This window comes from Anas acuta, chromosome 6 (genome assembly GCF_963932015.1).
Source record: "Anas acuta chromosome 6, bAnaAcu1.1, whole genome shotgun sequence".
NCBI lineage: Eukaryota > Metazoa > Chordata > Aves > Anseriformes > Anatidae > Anas > Anas acuta.
Genome location: NC_088984.1, coordinates 32,633,093 through 32,653,284, shown reverse-complemented (window position 1 = coordinate 32,653,284; position 20,192 = coordinate 32,633,093). Strand labels below are relative to the sequence as shown.

Here is a 20,192-nt window from a genome sequence, read left to right as displayed (position 1 = left end):
AGGAAGGAGGCGTTTCCCCTGCCACACACCAGTGCCCTCTGTTCCGGGGATCCATCTTCCGCAGCAGCCCAGCGTTCAGGGCTCAGCTTGGCCTCGCCATGACAAGCTGAGGGATTTCTTTGGAGAGGAAAAACTTGACTTCTTTGACTGTTTACTCTGTGAGGCAAGTGTGAAAGAAAGAATATTACCTGCTTGCTTCCCAGAACAGGCGTTTATGGCAGACACGCTTCAAAAAACAAATCACACTGCAGAACTTTTTGGATTCAGCAGATCTTTATCATCTATTTTGGAGATGGGAAGGGCTGCTAGAGCAGGGCACCCTACAGTACTAAATTCATTTATTTATTTATTTTTAACTTCCACAATGCTTTTGCCTTGTGTGTGAAGTGCTTAGTGAAGCAGGACCTGAGCCAGCGAACTCTTCTAGCTGCTTTGGAAAGATGCACCAAATCTTGCAGCAGTCACCCTTTCTGTTAGCCACCTTTGTTCTTTAAACTCTTCACGAGCTCTGCAGCCTCTCTGGAGAACAGGGACCTCTGCTGAGTTCAAGCCTCTGGTGTGTAGGGAAGAAATGGGATTGCAGTGGGGCTGTGTGTGGAGGAAACATTTAAGTTGGGACTACAGCAGAGATCTGTATTAGACGACATAGGGATGCTTCTGAGGAGTGGAGACAAAAGGACCTCGAGGCAACTCTGGAATATTTGTTTATTTCTTGCCTTTTTTGTTGTTGTTGTTGTTTTGGTTTGGTTTCAAATGAAAATCTCTCCAGCTAATCCCTGATGGAGCCAATTGGCCTTTTTTATAGCCTGTAAATCACTTTTCACATTAAAAACAAAACTGAAAAGACAAGGTAGGCTGGCAGCTGAGGGATATGGTAACACCTCTGCTGGATATGTAGGCAAGAATAATTGCTTCAGAAATGCTCAACAAACAAACTAAGCTCTTAATTAAGAATAATAAATCAAGGAGAGGGGGGATCCATCTGAACATCTATCCCTTCTGTAGCTGAACTTGCAGGCAGGTTATGGTAGCTCAGGGACATCCCTCTGCATTACTTGAACACTGTGTAGGGGCTGTGATAGTACAGCGGGGCTTCTGTTCGGCAGAAACAATTTCTCTGCTGGTCTGGTGCAGAGAAGGGCAGGAGGTCTGCGGGAGATTCCTGCGAACTGCCACGATAAGGGCGAGACTCGAAGGTCATGGTAATTGTGCTGGATTTTAGCCCTCAGGAGCTAGATGAGTTTTAGATTTCCTGGCTATTCCCCCATTGTTGAGGATCCTGCCAGGCTGTGTTTGCAGCTGTGGCTGCTTCACGCGATGACCCGACTGGCTCTGGGTGGTGGGACTTGCCTGAAACCGGAGCTGATATTTGGGTGGGCTCCAAATACTTGCTCTGCTGAGGGGAGGGATCTGTCTTTTGAAGCCAAGGCTGGGGGAAGCTGGTTCTTACAGTCGCTCTCCCGTGTTGGTAATGTGGGCTGGATTTTGAGCAGGCTTCAGAAGGGGCAGAAGTCCCATCCAAAGCTCAGTCTGAGGCACCCAGATGCTTTTCCTTTGTAACACCTTCAGTGTGTGGCAGCTTTCTGTGGTGAGAGGCTTTTAAAGAGATGAGGGGGCTGGCCAAACTGTAACTCTTATTTGGGCTAGATCTAGGGCCATCAAAATTGTATAAATAACTGTGGGAGGATCGTGGTGTTGCTGACTGTCCCATCCAATCATACAAGAAGGCTCAGAAAGTGGTGGCTAAACCTTTTGAGAATGACTCGATGTTTGACGTTAATGAGGAAAAAATGCAAGGCTAAAACCATCCCAGATGCACAGAATTCAATTACTTGGCAGTGTAGTTTGATTTTTTTTAGTGTATTTTGCAGTACATTAGTAATTGATCTGTGCAGTATTTATAACTGCAGAAGAGCTGGAGATGAATGTTTGCTGTGATTGTTACAAAATGTTCAATGCTGGGGCTGAAACGTCTCCTTGCTGAGATTGTTCAGCTGATTTACAGCTAATGGAAAGTAGCTCTCCTGCTCCTTTCTACTGCAAACTGAACCTGATTCTTTTTAATAAGATTCCAACATAAGGAATTCTGTTTTTAACAACAACAGCAACAACAAAATAACTACAAAAAAAAGAAACCCAGACACACCCTGAATATGCAGGTAAGAGCTACTGCCTGGTGGACAAACTTGGTGGATGATTGAGGAGATTGAGCCCCTCCTTCCCTGGCTGGTGCTCGCTGGAGGGGGGAAAAAATAAAAATAAAATAAAAATAAAAGTGATCTACAGAGCTGGTTTCAGTAACTTGCTGCCTCACAGCATTTATTTTAAATTCAGGCACTGTACCTGTGTCTCCTTGCATGACAGGGAACCTGATGCTGATCAGCAAAAAGCAAAAGCTGCTACTGCCTTCAGCTCCCAACAGCACTGCTAATTTTGTTAGGGTTACCAAATTCTGGCAGATTATCCCATCAGAACCCAGCATCCCTGCTTCTTGATTGGGACTCCGTTCTGCTAAACGCTCTTTGAAAGTGTTGCTGCTTATGGGAAGCTTTCCTCTAGGCTGCTCGTTAGGTAGCTCCTTCTGCCAGGACAATTTAATCCTATCCCTGAGGTAACTGGGACCATGAGCGTCTGATCTGGGAGCTCCTCTCTTCCCGTGGCCTACAGCAGGATGGATTTGTGTCGTGAATTTTGCCTCCTGACACCAGTCCGCCTATGCATGCACTGCTTTTTGATGGCTTAGCTGTATGGTTACAACAAAAGTTAAGCACCTCTAGAAGCCCATGGCTGGATGAGAGCCAGCGTACTCAGCAGCTAGCCTTGAGCAAACACTGAGGAGAGGCAGCTCTTTTCCTACAGAGTTAAAATATTGGTTAATTGCAAGATACGCTGAATGAAATGAACAAAGCGATGTGGAAAGAGCCAGGGTAATCCAGTAGTAAAAGGAACACATGCTTTGCTCATGGTGAGGTTTGCCAGCTTCCTTGCCACCTCTAGGAGCACAATGTTTAAGTGTTAGAAAGAAAAAGAGCATTAGACCAGTAAAAGAGATGGTACCTTGGCGGCTGGGAATGGGAAAGGGGCAAAAATACCCAGAGCACAAGGCAGGAAAGGCAGGTGTCCTCCGTGTGACTTGTGTAAACATCAAGCCTTTTCCTCCTGTGTTTGAGTCTCTTCATGTGCCTTTCTCTAGGCGCAGACAGCGAACTTGGTGCTGAAAGATGGAACGAAGATGAAGGGCTATTCTTTTGGCTATCCATCCTCCACAGCAGGGGAAGTCGTATTCAACACTGGTATTTCTGGGTAAGGCAAAAGCAATTGAGAAATAAGGAAGAAAACTGTTTTGGGAGCTTGTACAAGTGTGCAAGGGGTAGTTGGTGCAGATGCTTTTCTCAAGATCATAGGGTCCCAATCCAAGGAAATGATGTGCTGTGCAGAAAACACCGTGCTCTAGGGGTGCAGAGAGGGAGCCAGCTAACAGTATGACTTCAGGCATCATCACGTTTGTGCTGATGGGCAGCTTTAAGGACTCGTATAGCTAACTGTGACAGTGAGGTGTGGAGAGATCTGCTCGGCTCCCCACGAAATGCAGCCCCTGCTGAGTCAGAGCAGAGCTGCTGCTGAGTGACACAAAACCAGGACAGCAAGAACCTTCATCTGACGCGTCGTTGTTCTCCCTCCCATTTCCAGATCGAGAGTAAAGGTTTGAAGTATCTGCAGCCTCCTGAGTGATGTAACACGGCCTCTGAGTGCAAAGTTCTTAACTCCTAATGTTCCTAAATTGGGTTCTCACATGTCAACCATCCTTCTTGGTGTGTGGTGGCTCATAGCACAGCTGAGGATGTGTTTGAGCCCTCTGCCCTTCCCAGGGATAGGGGAGGATCGGGTTTGTTGCTAACCTGGCATGGCTGCGTGTCCTCTCAAGTGACAGAAGCTGATAGCTGGCGTGGGATTGCAACCCATGGCTGCAAAGTTGAACTGCTTGAGCAGAGAGAAAGCTGCCCAGAGGATTGAGGCTGTGGGTTAGGAGAGGGATATGTTCCGGAAAGGCAACACAGCTCTGAAGCTGCTGGTGCTTGAGCTTTTTCTGCAGCTATCCATAGCTGTCTTTGCCTGCAGACTTTCATAATAGTCTTTGCCCAGCTGCCTTGTATTCCCCAAATTCTGCTCTCCTTTGGAGAAAACAGTGCTCACAGGATGAGTTTTAAATGATCTCATTGGTGAGGATGTTAAATTGCTGCAGAGGGGAATCTGTTTGCAAAGTTTTGCATTAGGAGGCAATTATTTAAGTATTTTGACAGCACTAATTACTTGCTGTGTTAATATACCTGCCAACAAACAACTGTTTAATATAGATCAGAGTGATGGAGGGCACCAGAGTTCTCTTCTCTGTGATGGATTATGGGCAATAAATCTTGTCACATCACAAAAGTCAAGGAGGACCTGATGGATTAATTTCCCCTCCACATGTTTCTGTGGCAGCAGAAGCTGTTTGCTCATTTTCTAGTGATTTGGAGAGGATGCCTGTGAAAGGAGAGATCTCTTCTGGGCTGGGGAGCATATGGGGATGGAGAGAACATTCGGAACATCAGGCTGTGTCTTCAGAGCGCTCTCCAAGAATGTGAACTGGGTTGGCTTAGAGAAGAGGAGGATAAGAGCTTGCAGCATTGCTGTAGATCGTAAAAGTGACAGGATTTGCTACCAGCCATGGCATTGCTGGCCAGTGAAAGAAACCCTCCAGCTCTGCCTTGTGGTCTTGAGCACAGCAATCAGGACCTCACGTATCTGAAGGACCCCACTGCCTCTCCTCCCCTGAGCAGGAGGCCAAGTGCCTGTGGGAAGGAGGTGCTGCACTAGGGCTGGGGCCTTTTGCAGGCTGTCTGGGCCCGTAGCAATTAGCACAGCCAGCAGGAGGCTAGTGCAGGCGTGGTTTTGCCATGGCTGGTTTTAGGTCTCAGACCACTGCTTTCTGTGGACTGGGTGTTTCTAGACCCTGTGCGGGGTCAGCGTGAGCTCTGTGTGCAGACAACCAGTGTGCTGCTCTGCACCTCGTCTGCTTGGCTGGAGTAGGGCTGAAGTAGCTAAAGCTGGCTGGAATGTTGTCAGATTACCCTAGAAGAGAGGCCAGAGAGCAATGTTTTGGGGGTGCAATGTTGAATTTTCATTAGAAGAGCACGAGGATGAACTTCTCAGAAAGGTTTGAAATAAAAAATTCTAGCATTTAGAATGGGGCAGAGAGAGGAAGGGGGGAGGTTTTCAGTTGAGGGAAGAATTGCAAGCCATAAAATGTTACCGTGCTTGTAGCAGCTCAGTAACTGCATTTGCCTCCAACGTGCCTGTGTGTGTGCCTCACAGGATGCTCTGGTGAGAGCACTGATTAATGGGAGTTTACTGAAGTCAGGCAGGGCCTTGGGCAGGCACAGCAGGGGTTGGACCTCGCAGCATCCTTGGAGCTCCTGCTCCCATCTGCTCCTCTCTGCCCCACGAGCGTTGTGCCTGCTTAAAGGGCATTTTGTCTTAACGCAGAGCTGCGCCTTCACAGCCCAGCTAAACCCAGTGGCTCTCTGTCCTTGTTTGCTGATTACAAATAACATGCAAAGGTTAATTACATTGCCTTTGTCATTACCAGAGGCTTTGGGAAGCATAACCAATTGACTCGGAAGGAAGGAGATGCTAAATGTGCACGTCGTGCGCTTGCTGCAGTTCTGTGATCACGCTGCGCTTTGTGTGGCTGTTCACCTGCAGCAGGAAGCATAGATCTGAACAGCAAGGGAGGCCTACCTGGAAATACCTCATGGCCATTGTTGATTCGATGTGTCATTTCTTAGAGCTGGCTGCTGTGCTGTGTTGTCTGTATCTGCCTGCAACCACTCCGGGTTTTGTGAAGAGTTTCCCAGTGTTTGACAATTAATCTGCTGGCAGTAAGTCCGAAGCACCATAAAAATGTCTCTTGTGACTTGCTGATATCTGGTAGACGGCTGGAGTTGCCAGTTACGTATTGTTTAAACGGTGATGACAGTAATAAATTATGTTTTGTATGGGTCAGATTAATTCTGCAGTGTCTTGATGCATTTGGCTTAGTATCTATATGGATAAGTTCATCTGTTGCTAAATTACAGCTGCTTTTGAGTTAAAAGACAGCAAATGCTTAACAGATTGGTGCAACAGTATGCTAGAGTGTAAGGGAGAAAGTGAAAGGCTGCTCATTTTGAAGCTGCAGAATTAGCACGAGTACGTAGAACGTATTTACCCTGTTTGGGGTTGGAAGTGAGACAGGATCAACTGGATCCACTGATCAAGAGCTGATCCAGTAGACTATGCAAAAATTGTAGGTTTGATCCTCCATTAAATTCCGAAGACCTTAGGTTCAGTCCTCCATTGCAGGAGGATGTTCCACTGCACTTGTAGATCTGTCCTTGCTGGGAACAGTGCTCAGGCAGGTGCTGGAATGGAGTTGCAGTCTCTGGGGCTTCTTCTTCTGGCTAGAGATGAGGGCTTTGGGGCTATGGGACTAGAATGGGATGCTGAACCCCAAAGCATTGTCTTCAGATTGCCTTTTTCAGCTAGACACAAACTGCCTTCAAAGCACGTAGGGATCTGGTCGGGTAGTACGCGGGGTGTCCTGCAGATGGGATCCAGGAGATCGCCTGGAAGGGATGTCAGGCCTCTGTGCTGGGAGAAGCTGCAGAATTGGTGCCCTGGCAGAGCTTGCTGGCAGAACAGGTAGGAGGAAAGAACCCAGAGAAGTAGTGAGGAATCATAAGGATGATTGTAGCTGCTTCCCTGAGCCCAGAGAAAAAGGTAGATGTTAATTAATCTACCTGTTCCCTCATGGAAAGGGCAGTTACAGCCCCAGACATCTGAAGACTACAGGCTGGGGAAGGGAGCAAGACTGGGCAGACAACTGTGTTGTCAGCTGGCTTTTCAGTTTGAGCTTTCTACCCTTACTGAGAGGGAAGTTCTTACACTGCGTGGAAGGAAGGGATGGTGATGATGGGTGCCCAGGGAATGGCCAAGCCCCAGCTGTCACCTGTGGTTCAAGCGATATGTCAAATCGTAAGGGGTCTGAGTTGAACAGCTCTCGTGCTTTTCTTCAATGAAGCAGGAGAAGCAAAAACCTTTCCTTGTTCTCTGTGTTGAATGCTTAATTGCAGATAGCAAGGATGAGGTGTATTCACAAATGTGCTTGCTACGAAGGATGTTTTCACATAATTACTGTTTTTGCCTTTTGTCATATGAGAAATCAGAGCTGTCCTCTCTCTGCCTCTTTTATTTTCTGTTCAACTTCAGAACAACATACTTTTTCTTCTGTTGCTTCTTCACCTAGATACACCGAAGCCTTGACAGACCCCAGCTACAAAGGACAGATTCTTACTCTGGCTAACCCCATTGTTGGGAACAGTGGGGTGCCTGACACAGCTGCCTTGGACGAAATGGGCCTCAGGAGGTTTCTGGAGTCCGATGGAATCAAGGTAATGGTGGCAACACAGGAGCTTACACAGTTTTTGTGACCTGCTCCCCATGATGACTTTTTTTTCCTCACATTCCTATCTGCTTCATATTTGTCTGGGTTTGGCCAGGACTGGTTTCCACAGGGAGAGCAAATGCTGTTGAGAATGAAAAGTTTCTCTGTGCAGAAACTCTCTTCTATATGCCTGTTCCGCCACAAACAGAGGAGGTGACAGCTGTGTGAAGAAGGCTGCCGTTACTAGCACAGGAACTAGTTCGTGTTTTGGTGACAGGGCATATAGGTTAAGACCAGGACTGTGTCCATGCTGTTGTGGCAGTACTGAAAAATGAAATAAAACCCATGTAATTGCAGAGCCAGTGAAATGTTTTATCTGTCCTGAGGTGAAATGACTCCTTTATAAACTATCTAACTCCACTGGAAAATGAAGTTGACTTTTGAAATGAAATGTCACTAAGAAAGTGAAAAGCTTTCTTAAACAACAAAATGAATCAAAATGGAACATTCTGTCTTGTCTTAAACTTTCATTTTCTTTCTACCAAGAACTGTTTTCTCCATTCAATGCAATTTGCAGCTTTAGTCAATTGGAAGCCACACTATTCTATGGATTTCATAAGTAAAATGGCCTGGGTACATTAATGACAAACTGCTGATGTCTTTACCCCTCTGCCTGATATCTCTTCTGTGCTCTCCCACTGTGCAGTATCAGGTTTGCTGTCTTCTCGTTCTGTCAGAGCAGCCACACCACGAGTCTACCTGGCATTGTGTCTTACGTGATCCAGTTTGCAGCAGATGAATGTACCAGAAGGCACAGGGCTAGTACAGAGTCATTCTTCAGTGCAAAATTCCATTTCTTCTCTCTGCAGGTTTCAGGTTTGCTGGTGCTGGATTACAGCAATGAGTACAGTCACTGGCAGGCTACAAGGAGTCTTGGGGAGTGGTTGCAGGAAGAAAAGGTGAGAAATAGTGGGGTAGCTACATGAAGAGAACAGGCCTGCGTGTCTGGGAACAGGGGAAAGAACAACCAGCTTTGAGTTGCTAACCACTTTTCTCTTGAGATGCCTTCACCAGTCTGTACTGCACTTGTTCTGTGTTCCTTACTTCTCATTCTTTGGGGATGTTTGGTTCTTATTAAAAAAGATCCATGTTAGATTATATTCCAGCATCTCATCAGATGTTTCGGTAGTGCTGCTTCTAGTGACTGCCACAGTGCTAACCTCAAGAGCTGTTAGCTGCAGGAACCCCTCTGACGTGAAGTGGTGGGAATCGAGTATATGCCAGTAGAGTGCAACTGACTTGTAGCAGCTGGGAGGGTTAGGTGCTCAGGAGCAAGGCAAAATGTGGCTCAGAAATGAGACCAATATTTGCCATATAAGCTTTTTATTTTGAGCTCTCTAGTGCAGAAACTAGAAGTCTTGAAGAACCAAGCTATTTATAAGTGGGGAGTGGGGAGGAAAGGTGAAGAACTGCAAGTGGGGCAGCCTTGGCAACAGAGCTGCTAAGAGCCAAAGCCCTTTAACAACAAGCATGTTCTCAGCAAAGTGATCTGGCTGTTGTCTTCACATGCCTTAGCTGCTTGTTCTCTAACTTATACTTATCTTGTGATTTCTTCAGGTGCCTGCTCTCTGTGGGATTGATACCAGAATGTTGTCCAAATTAATTCGTGACAAGGTATGATCCCCTTTCCTCGACCCAGTTTCATTAACCTTGCTGTTTTCTGGGACACTTTTCTAACAGCGTAGCAAACCTGAGGTAGCAATGCTACTGCTGGGTTGCCTTGACCTCAGGTGCTGCTCAGATCCTCATCCACTTTGGAAGACTAAAGGTTCTGGGTTTCCTATTCCACATGAGTGAACCAGCACGTGCTGATGTACATGAAACTCCTTTGGTAGTGGTGTCAAACACAACAGGCTGTCGTGTCACTTGTCTGTTGCCTCAGGTAGTAACAGAGATGGCAACAAATCTGTGACATCTTGTGCATATTAGTTCATAGACAGCACCAGCTTTGGTCAGTGGAAACTTTCCAGTTCCTCAGAGACTTAAGGAATGGTACGTTAACCTAACCTGGATTCCTAACACAGGCTGGTTTTCTTTGACTGAAACCTCTCATTATTTTTAATAGCCATTACTTTTGTCTGCTTTCTGAGAGCTGACAATTGAAGGACATCAGCAAGATTACATTACTGAATGGAAGGTAGTGTTAAGGTACTTTCACATCTGCTCAAACGGTGATCAAAGCCATTCCGAAGGTAAATTGTTGTGCCTTGGAGGCTTTCCTTTTCTAATGGATTATTTGAAGCTGCTCTATTCTTCAGTTGACCAGTCTGCAATCTGTAGTGCAAGCCCACTCCCCCATTCATTCCACAATCAAAATATGAATGATCCAGCCTGAACAGAGGAATATTTGTAGAAATTAATTCTTATGGGAAGATAAGGGTTTGTCCTGCTCTTACAGACAGCAGACAAGTGCAGTTTAATGCAATGGGAAATGGCAATACATTTTTCTGCTTTCTTGAGACATTTCGTTTAATGGATCAGTGTTCCTTTCATCCAAAGTAAATACACTTTTAGTATTTATCCAGTAGCTTATCAGACAGTGTAGAGCAGTAATGCCCATTATACTGGGACTGAGTGGTATTGGTTTATGGCTTTTAAAATAGTGGATAATGTAGCTTTGTCTCCTAGACTTCTTCGTCAGATTGGGGAAAAAAAAAAAAACAAACACAACTCTTCATAAACAGACATGGAGTGAAATATTAATTGGGGGAGACAATGGGTCTTTAGTGTGATAAGTGCAGAAATGACCAATGACTTGTTAAAGCAACTCTAAAGATAAATTCAGGGCAGCATTTGGCTGAGTAATTCAGTGGCAAGGTAAGACAGAGTTCCTATTTGTAAGAAAGGCTTTAGGGCTTTGTCATCAGCTTTTATGGGACTGGCTGCTCAGTGGCACTTGGCAGTTTCTGTGGCTCCCAAGAACCTGACTTATTTAAGGTGATGCTGATGTGTTCGGCTCTGCTGCACACAAAGCATTCTGGAGCACCTTGTGGTATAAGGTGCAACCTCAAGGTGAGGAAGGATGTTAGGCACTGTTAAGATCTGTCTTCAAAACTTACCCTTACTAGTGCACATGGCAATGCACAATTACGACACTTCCCTGTCTCTAAAGAAGATGACAAGGATACTTCAGATATGGCCAACCATGGAAGTATCTCAAGGAAGTATCACTAAAGCCAGTGAGCAGTCCCAGCCTTCACAGGGCAAGCTGAATGTTGTGTTTTATCTTGATAGTGTCATGTGTTGAGAGTTATCACAAAACATTGACTTCCTCTGCTTCACCATCCCCTTCCATCCTTGGAAAGTTCTGTATTGCACACCCTGTCCCCATGCTGCAAAGAGTTTAACCCTAGGTTAATCCCACTTATTCCAGGAGTGGAGCAAAGCCAAAATGGGGATTTTTTCCACTGAACTTTAATGAACAGAGCACAGAGTAGGATATGCTGCTGGCAGATCAAGGGTGTCCTAGCTTCTGTGAGGTGATAACAGCAGTAAAGAGCAGAGCTTGCTGGAGGTGATTTTTTTTTTTTTTAACAGATTATTCAGCGAACAGCTGTGCTGACCTGCCTCCCACACAGCGTTGCTTTATAGCTCTGCTGCCTTATAGCTATCCACAGTATGAGGCTGAAGACCTCACAGTGGGTGTCTAAAACCAAAAAGCTGCAAACTGCCTTGGGGATTACTCCCAGATCTTATTTGGGGATCTGAAACCTGATCCTCTTGGAAGGCAACCTGTTTTACTGTCATTAGACAGCTTGCCAAGCTGTTTACAGATTTTACTGGTGGCACTGCCTCTCCCTCAGAAGAAGGGTGTTGAGACTTGTTTTTAATACTAGGAAGGGATCATAACTTCTGAAGGTGCTGGAAGTGGCTATAAGCTGTCAAGAAACCATCTCTAAACAGCTGTTCAGGTTGCTGTGCCTGTCAGCACCTTTCCCCAATGTTCACAGCTTCTTTACTTGTGCTTCTTTGTTTACTGGTGTATTTCCACAGGGCACAGTACTTGGGAAGATTGAATTTGAAGGTCAACCCACAGAGTTTGCAGACCCAAATAAGCAGAACTTAATTGCAGAAGTTTCAACAAAGGTGAGAACTTCCTTTAGTCCTAGGTCTGTACACTCCAGGTATTAACTGCTCCCCATTTGCTCTGGGGATCACCCAGTTTTTCTAAATAATCTCGGGACCTCTTTTAAACCATTCACCTTTCTAGAGCTTTGGAAGGCTGTGAACTCAACATGGGCCTTGTATGGTCCCTGTGGCTTACTAGGTGCTGTGCTGAAGCTGTAAAATAGGTTACATTGAGCTGGATGTACTCTAAACAGTGTTCGGATCAGGGGATTGTCTGTTCCAAAGACAGGAAGACTTTGAAACAAAGACTTTGAAACAAAGAAGTATTGGGGATACAGTTAGAGCTGGTGTGGGTGGCACACTTTCAAAAAATTAACCAAAAGAATGGGTGCTTTACTTGAATGAATTTCAGGAAAGCTCACATTTGATAACTTACGCTCAGGCATAATTCTGTTGAGGTGATTCCAGAAGGTATTTGTAGGCCTCAAAAAGAGACCAGCATAGTAGTTCCCTGGCTCTACTGTTGCTGGCATTAGCTGCTTTTTGTGTGTCTGTGGACTGAACAGCAGCTATGTTTGTACTCCTGTTAGCAGGGCATGCAAACTGTGCGCAACCACAAGAGAAGAGCACTGTAACTCACCAGGTCATAGTAAACCAGGCTTACACTAAAAATGGTAACCATTCCTCTACCAATGCAAGGGCCAGTGTCTTGAGTCATGGACCCTTTGGGGTTTTAGTTATAGGATAGCATGAGTCCCATTTGCAAATTCCATGCTTACTGCGATGCTTGCAATTCCTTTAAGATCAGTGAGACTGTGGAAGAGCTCTGCAAATAATTACTTGTGTACGATTCCTCACACAACCTGGTGTGTGAGTGGTGTGGGTGGGAAATGGAAGCACAAACCTGAAGCCAGGCTTGGATTTCCAGTACTAACAGGTTACGTGAAATGCTACTGGAATGCATAGGCAGCCTTGCAAGTCAGGGATCTCACCAACTTATGCTATGCTTCCGCTGTGTTTTGGGTTAGTCCTTATTGCTACACAGAAGGATGGCAGTTGCTTCTTGAGGTGTTTGTGATCTGCAATTGCAAGATGCAGGTGAAGTCATTTTGAGCAGTAACTCAGCAATAGGTAAGGTTGCTGATGCTAAACTCGGCAATTACTAAGACAGAATTGCTCTAAAGATGCTGAAAATGTCTTCTAAAAGGGTGATATAATAAGATTAATGGAGCTTCGGTGATCTCGTTATGTTTATAACTTCATTTTGTAGGCTTAAAAAGCAACATCACAAATGAAGCTGACGATGAAGTAAGCTGTTCAGCATTGGTAGTTACTGGCCGGGATAATCTATCTGTTTCTAAACAGCTATTTTTGTGTTAATCCGGATACAGTAAGACCTGCTCATCAATTGCACCTTTGGAGTGATTTTAATCATTTATTTTTTCTTCCTGTCCCCCACATCCTTAGGTATTGGTGATAGAGATTCTATAGACTAACACTACTTCTACAGGGCAGGGAGTGTAGAAAATTGCCAGTGGTTCACAGGAACTTTTGTTGGAGATTTATTTTGGTGCCTGTGATGTTCGGGGTCCTGGACCATATGAGAGGTATATAAATTCTCGAAACTGATAGGTCACTTCTATCTAAACATAGAGTCCCATGTAGTCTTTTTGCTGTCACCACTGTTGTCAGCAGTTTCTCTTCTCCCTGACTGCTGACTCAGAACCTTCCTGCATCATCCTCAGACTGGGAAGCTTCTTACAGGTTGTGCTGTGACCACACGAGGGAAATTCTCTGGCTTTTAACAGTTCCCTGATTGAGTTTCTGGTCTAGCTTCTATGTAGACATACTCTTTACCAGATGTAGGGGTCAGTGCTCTGCAGTACAGAGGAAGAGTAAGTGAGAGAAGTGGGGGAAGGCTTGTGAAGACAGCAGCACCTAAAATCAGTTGGGAAAGGTGTTAACAAATCATAGCCTAATTAATTGGACAGAGCGAAGTTTTGAGGAGGAGGCAATTAAAATAACTCAAAGAAGTTTTGTTCCACAAATCTCCCTGGCCCTTAGAACAGCCAAGGAGAACATTTGAGGGAGATCTCTCGTTCGTAATGTTTCACAGATTTTCTTTCAGTAGGGGTGTTGTGAGGAACTGAGGCGTCCCCAAAAGCCCTTCTAAAAAGGTGGGTGAGTTTTTCTTAAGGGACTCTGACACATAGCACAAAGTTAATTTCTGTGAAAACTGGGTGCATCGATTCTCTTGAGATTGTTGAACTCCACTTCCTAGAAGCCTGAAGGGCAGCAGGTAGAAGACCCTTGCAGTTGCTTTGCAGCAATGCAGTTCCACCAGCCTGTTCACAGAGAATCTGCTTGTGTACTCCTGACTGAAGGCACTGTCATACCTCTCAAGACCAAGTTTCAATAGCAGATTCACTGTGCTCATTCTCAAAAAAGGGATTGTGAGGCACTTTGCCATTGCTTTATGTGGTGTGAGCTATGAGATGTTCTGATACAAAATCCCTTTTCAGTGTTGCAGAGCAGGAGTCATGACATCAGTGGTAACACTGCTGGCTCTGTGCCGATTCTTGTCCCGTTTAAAGGAGGAATACAGACCAACTGATGGCTCGTGAGCGGCAGCTAGAAACCTTGCAGTGAAGGGAGATGGCTTCTCACAGCCCAGCTCTTTCACCTCTGCTCCTGAAATGGCAGGCAGTCACTCCTGATGATGATCTGAGACGTCCTCACACAGGACATGCTCTTGCTTACATCATTAAAAATCTATTCTTGTTGTTTTGTTTTCTTTTGAGTAGAAAACAATTCAAACAAGAACTTAATTAGGATAACAGAAAGGGAAGGACTGTAATATTCTGCTAAAACTTCATTTTATGCTCCCTGTAGAGGGGATGTTTTTTTCCTTCTGGCTGGTCCTAATCTTCCTTGAAAAGATTGTTTGTCACCAGTACCACGGCGTATTGGGAATGGATTTTAGCATCTCTTCATAAAGGGGCCCAGCTGTGAAATTTGAATGCCAGGGAAGCCGATTAAAAGGGAGTTGTTTAGCTTACAAAAAAAAAAAAAAAAAAGCGGTGTATTGCACAAGAGGAAGGACACTTTAGATAAAGTACACTTATGAATATCAACTTTCAGAGTTTGCTTTTAGAAAGCAGAAGCCCACCTTATGTGCTTATTGATGAGCGGCATCCCATGCTGGCACTAACTGCAGTTACATAACCAGTAAGATAATTCAGCAAGCTTCAGAAAGAAGCTATCCATAAAGAGCCCTATATCAGTGCCAGAGCCATCTCTTAACGTCTCCATGTTGCAGTATCAAGATTCATAAAATAGACAGTGGTTTGGCTCCACCATCTTCCATCCTGGTTGCAACCAGGAAGGGTAAGTGGGTGTACTGAAATGGTCCAGAGGCAGGGGATGTGCAGGGACAATTTACTTTGCGGGATGGGAACAGCAGCTGGAAAAGAAAGTGCCAGAAGTGTAGAACTGTGTACAACTGCTGGTGCCACGTGAACATACGTGATGCTCAGTGGCACCCACCGCAGGTCTATCACAGAATGTGTCATATCCAGCCACACTGTGCTTTGGTCCTGCTGTGACTGGAAGCTCAGGGTTGTGTTTAATGTGATGGAGCCATAGCTGGTGGACGTGAAGCAGCCTTGCTCCACTGGCATCAGCGCGATGACTTCCCTTCAGCTGGAAACCTCTCCCCATGTGTCTGGCAATTCTCTTGGGCTGCAATGATCTGTGAGAACTGACATGCTACTTCACTGCTAATGAGGTGAAACACTGGAATAAAGGTTGTCATTAGCTATGGAAACAAGTGGTTTCTTAGGGATTGCTGTTACTGCTGTAATCAACGGTATATAAAATGGTGTTGTAACTTTTATTTTAACAAAAAAATGAAGTGTTAACATCTGTGGTACTTCTGAAGATTTCTTTGTAAGTTGACTGTGAAGCACCAGTTGCTGCACGTTGGTGAAGAGTTATTTTGCTGGCCGCTTTCCCTGTGTTTTGGGGGCCAGGAGGTGATCTGTCATTTACAGCGTGGCCTTTCTTTTTGTAGGAAGTCAAGGTATATGGCAGAGGGAATCCAATTAAAGTTGTAGCAGTTGACTGTGGGTTGAAGTACAATGTTATTCGTCTGCTGGTAAAGGTAGGTCGGTGCTTTATATCCTTCTCTCCTGTTCTGCTTTGGTAAGAACCTTCCCTGTACTCAGTAGCCTTCTTTTCAGCTGTACACATTCATACCAGTAGTGGTTTCCCTCCTAAAATGAGGTACAGGTGCTTTTGTTTTTAGGATGATTTTTATGGACTGTGAGGTGTTTTCTGAATTTGATGCATGGTATAGAGGGGGGTGAGGAAGAGGAATTGTGCAGCAACCTTTCGGCCTTGAAGAATCCCAGAAAGCTGATCTTTAGAGAAGCTGTGGTGCCAACATTGCCAAAAATGAATAAATGGGAAAAATTTTGCAGTGAGAGTGGTTGGTGAATGGCTGAAACAGGGAACCAGAGAAGTTGTGGAATGTCTGTCCCCAAAGATGCTGAAAACTGCCCTACAGTGGAAGTCCCTGCTTTGAGCAGGAGTTGGACCAGACGATCTCCTCAGCTCCCTCCAGCCAAAGTGATTCTTTAATTCTAGGATTCTTTGAAAATCTTTTCCTGTTGTTAGCACTGAGATGGAGCAGTCCTTACTTCTCTAGCCATACTGGAGGAACGAAGATGGTATCCTCTCATTCTCAAGATGCACAAGGTTCACGTGTTTCAGTTTTCTGGTTAATGTGTATGTTCATCCCCTTCTAGGCATGCAGGACTATTGCTGGCATGTTGAAGAGGCTGAGATCCCTGTGTTAGCAGATAGGATGAATACATTGTGTGACAGTGAATGTATTACATGTGTATATACACAGCTATTTTGCATTCAATTACTAACTTTCAATCTCATTAGTGAATTTCAGAAATACTTGGCAAACACTGAGGTGGCTCAAAGATGAAAAATCCTAGCAGGCTTGTGGAAATAATCTGGACATAATTAATAATAGCCTTGTTATCGTTCCTGACAAGGGAACGGCTGAAATCCCAGTTCAGCCTCCAGACATGCATTCATTTGTTCCTTTGCTCCCCTCATTGCTTGTCTTTCCCTCTGATTTTCTCCCAGCGGGGTGCCGAGGTACATCTGGTTCCATGGGACCATGATTTTACCAGCATGGACTATGATGGGCTCGTAATTTCTGGAGGTCCAGGGGATCCGATGAAGGCCCAGGAGGTGATTCAGAATGTCAGAAAGGTAGAGTATGATAGCCACAGGCCATTTTTTCATGTTTATTTGTCATCTTTTCCAAGTTGTCTGAGTTTGGTCCTTCAGCACCTTTGTGACCTTGTGAAGGAATAGCCTTGATTTCACAGTGCTCCCATTTGAAATAATGTCATGTGTTAATATAAAGCACCCCTGCTCGTTCCCCTTGAGTAGACCAAGACAGCAAGCTGTGCTCCGAGCTTTCCCCCTGAGGAGAGGAGGAATCTGTCCTTTGTAGGCTGTTGCCAGCCTTGCATTCCACCCGTCCCCTCCCCAGCTCCCAAACTCTATGTGGCTGCTGTGAGGGAACTGCAGCAGGGCTAGGAGCATAGCATGGATTATGCTGGAATTGCTGAACAGTGACACTCCAATAGCTTTTGAAAACCTTTTCATTGTAGGTGCTGGAGAGCAATCGCCCAGAGCCTTTGTTTGGAATTAGCATGGGGCACGTAATCACTGGAATAGCAGCCGGAGCCACTTCCTACAAGATGCAGATGGCCAACAGGTACAGCAGCTCTTCTGCTCCCCAGGGCCCAGACAGACCAGTTCAGTGCTGCACACACAGCACAGTGCTTTGCAGTTATTTCTTCATTCTTGCCATTCTCCTTCCTTTAATTTAAATTGCCATGGTGTGCATTGTTTTTTTTGAAGGTGCCTCAAAGAGTTTGAGTAACTGGTCCCTCACCAAACTGCAGGACAGCAAAGTTTTTTGTAGGATTTATCATTTTGAGATTGGTTACCTGTAGCAGTTCAGCAGTAGCCATTCAATATGTATAGTTCCTCAGCTATGAGCTCCTCCACATTGTGGCATTTGGACACATCCAGCACTTCTGTCCCCTGTTCTCTGACCCTTTCCTTCTCCCTTTCTCTTTCAGAGGGCAGAACCAGCCTGTCCTGAATGCAGTGAATGGACAGGCTGTCATCACTGCTCAGAACCACGGTTATGCCATGGACAGCTCGACCCTCCCACCTGGCTGGAAACCTCTCTTTGTCAATGCCAATGACCAAACAAACGAGGTGAATGCATACTTTCTAGATACCTACACATAGCAGCCTCCAGTAAAGAAAGACTATCTCATTTTATTTTCCCTCCCGGAAGCTTGCAGTCAGGTTACAATTAGTCATCAAAACTAAACTTGATGACATGGCCATCTCCTTTACTCGGGGTCCTTCCTTACAGCCAAAAAGGGGGTGAACCATTACCTCTGTCCATGCTAGCCCAAAGCATAGGACTGCAGCAGTGACCTCACGATTTCCCTGGAATTGTTGCCTTATTAACTTCTGTGACTTCCCCACTGCAAGGGTGCTAGCCTGTGCCACTGTAATGTGTTGGTTTTGTGTTATACAGTACAGAAAAGGGATATTACTGGAGTCTGATCTGTTTTGTTAATGTAAATAGGATCCCAAGGCCTAAAGGTCAGGGAGGAGACAGGTAACTGCCTCTAGAGAACAACTTACAGGATCTGATGTAGAGGCCTCATGCCAAGTAACACTCCACGTGGGGGGGTCTTCTGTTTCGTATAAATGCCCCACACTGAGTCTGGCAGAATGGACAGTGCTGTCCTGGCATATCCTGGCTATAGTTTGCAGGGTCAAATAGCGGTGATTTCCAGCTGATGGTTTGAGAGTAAGTTCGTTGTTCATCAGTTCCTGTTGTCTTTGTCCTTGCAGGTGTATTTAAGCAGAGATAAATGTTGCCAAACAAGGTATTAATACAAAGGATTTACAAGTGGCATTCAGTTTTTGAAGTGACTTTGGTTTGGCTGTGTTGGCACACTGAACCCTTCCATTCTCAGGCCTTCCATGCTTGCTTTAGCTAAATTTTGGGGACAAGTGTGATAGTGTTTTTGCCTAAATCAGGTGATAAGGCTGGACATGAGTCTTCTGGATCTAGAAGCATGATATTCTTTCATGTGACTTGAAGAAAACATTTCTGCTACCCCCAAAGGAGCATCAGGCTCCTAAACCTTTATAGATTTGTCCATATGCTGGAGAGGGACAAGAAACATTGCAGTTCTAGCATGGGGTGCACCAGCAGGGACAGGACTGGATGGGCTCTCCTCTGCAGTCCTCTATTTGGAAGAGAAGAAGCACTTCCTGTGACCGACCTGACACAACACAGTTGGACAGGGCCAGCACAGGTTTCCAAATACTGACAAGCTATGGAGTGAATATATTTTAAAAAGGTGTTAGTACGTAACTAGAAATAACATGAGCATTCAGGGAAAATGTGGCAGACTCGGGATGCTCTTTACTCTGAGGGCAGAAACTCTTACTGTGGGCAGGAGCTCATCTCATGTCTCTGTCCCATCCCTGCAGCCCGGGATGGCACTGTTACTCTGTAGGAGCTGCTGTGGCTCCTTTGCCCATTTGTGGGGGAAACAGGTTTATATCTGAGCTATTTTTCTGGGATTCTCTCTTAAGGGAATCTTGGTTTCCTCCATCTGGAATCAGGAGCCATGAGCAGTGACAGCTACAATGTAGTCTGCCAGTGGCCTGCACTGCCTGGTGCTGTCAGGCCATGCAAATGAGAGATTTGTTCTGCCTGGTTCCAGGTAGAAATACAAGCACCATCTCCAAACTCAGCTTAGGTCTTTCGTACCATTGCTCATCCAGAGCAGTGGTCCCACTTCCTCACAGGCCTGCAAATGACCCAGGGCATGGCCTTATGTCAGCATTTGAAGTGAGTTATGGAAGTGAAGAGCATGACCAACGTTGCTTTCTTCTGTAACAGCACGAGCCAGATCAGAGCAGTAAAACCAATGAAACAGCATTCTTCAAAGTGATCTTTTACTTGCTCTGTATGTTTTTGCTTCTTAGCCTGGTCCAGGATCTCCTTTGGAGGGAGACCAGCCTATCTGCTCTGCTAAGTGCATGCAATTTAATAGGGTTTGCTACTGTAATGAAGGTGATGTCTCTACCATGTTTCTCAGCCACGCACAGCTCAGTGGGTAATGCACGCACTGGAACATTAGCAGAAGATAAAAAGGCTCCATAGTAAGGCTTCTCAAGTAAGACATAGTTTGAAGACTGTGCATGAAACAGGTTTCAATTTAGCAGCCACTAAAAACATCTCAGCCCCTTGGCCTTCAGTGCTTGCAGGGATAACATCTGGCTTTCTGTTCCCTTGCCTACTTTCAAGGAGTCATCTACACTGATTTTTTTTTTATTCCCACAGGGAATTATGCATGAGACCAGACCAATTTTCACAGCACAGTTCTACCCAGACGCCAATCCTGGACCAACAGACACAGAGGTATTGTATGAGGATTGATCTGGGCTTACTTTTAGGTGACCT

General features: G+C 45.3%; 1 protein-coding gene across 3 annotated transcripts in view; it reads left to right on the top strand.

The window, feature by feature from the left end:
• Nucleotides 1-20,192, top strand: part of CPS1 (carbamoyl-phosphate synthase 1) — a 177,464-nt gene that overhangs the window by 91,086 nt on the left and 66,186 nt on the right. For all 3 annotated transcript variants that reach the window (XM_068686431.1, XM_068686432.1, XM_068686433.1), the window contains 10 exons: nucleotides 3,194-3,303; nucleotides 7,328-7,472; nucleotides 8,335-8,424; nucleotides 9,083-9,139; nucleotides 11,519-11,611; nucleotides 15,666-15,755; nucleotides 16,757-16,885; nucleotides 17,293-17,399; nucleotides 17,770-17,911; nucleotides 20,073-20,150. In XM_068686431.1, the coding sequence (XP_068542532.1) occupies nucleotides 3,194-3,303; nucleotides 7,328-7,472; nucleotides 8,335-8,424; nucleotides 9,083-9,139; nucleotides 11,519-11,611; nucleotides 15,666-15,755; nucleotides 16,757-16,885; nucleotides 17,293-17,399; nucleotides 17,770-17,911; nucleotides 20,073-20,150 (1,041 nt within the window). The remainder of the gene's footprint in view (nucleotides 1-3,193; nucleotides 3,304-7,327; nucleotides 7,473-8,334; nucleotides 8,425-9,082; nucleotides 9,140-11,518; nucleotides 11,612-15,665; nucleotides 15,756-16,756; nucleotides 16,886-17,292; nucleotides 17,400-17,769; nucleotides 17,912-20,072; nucleotides 20,151-20,192) is intronic.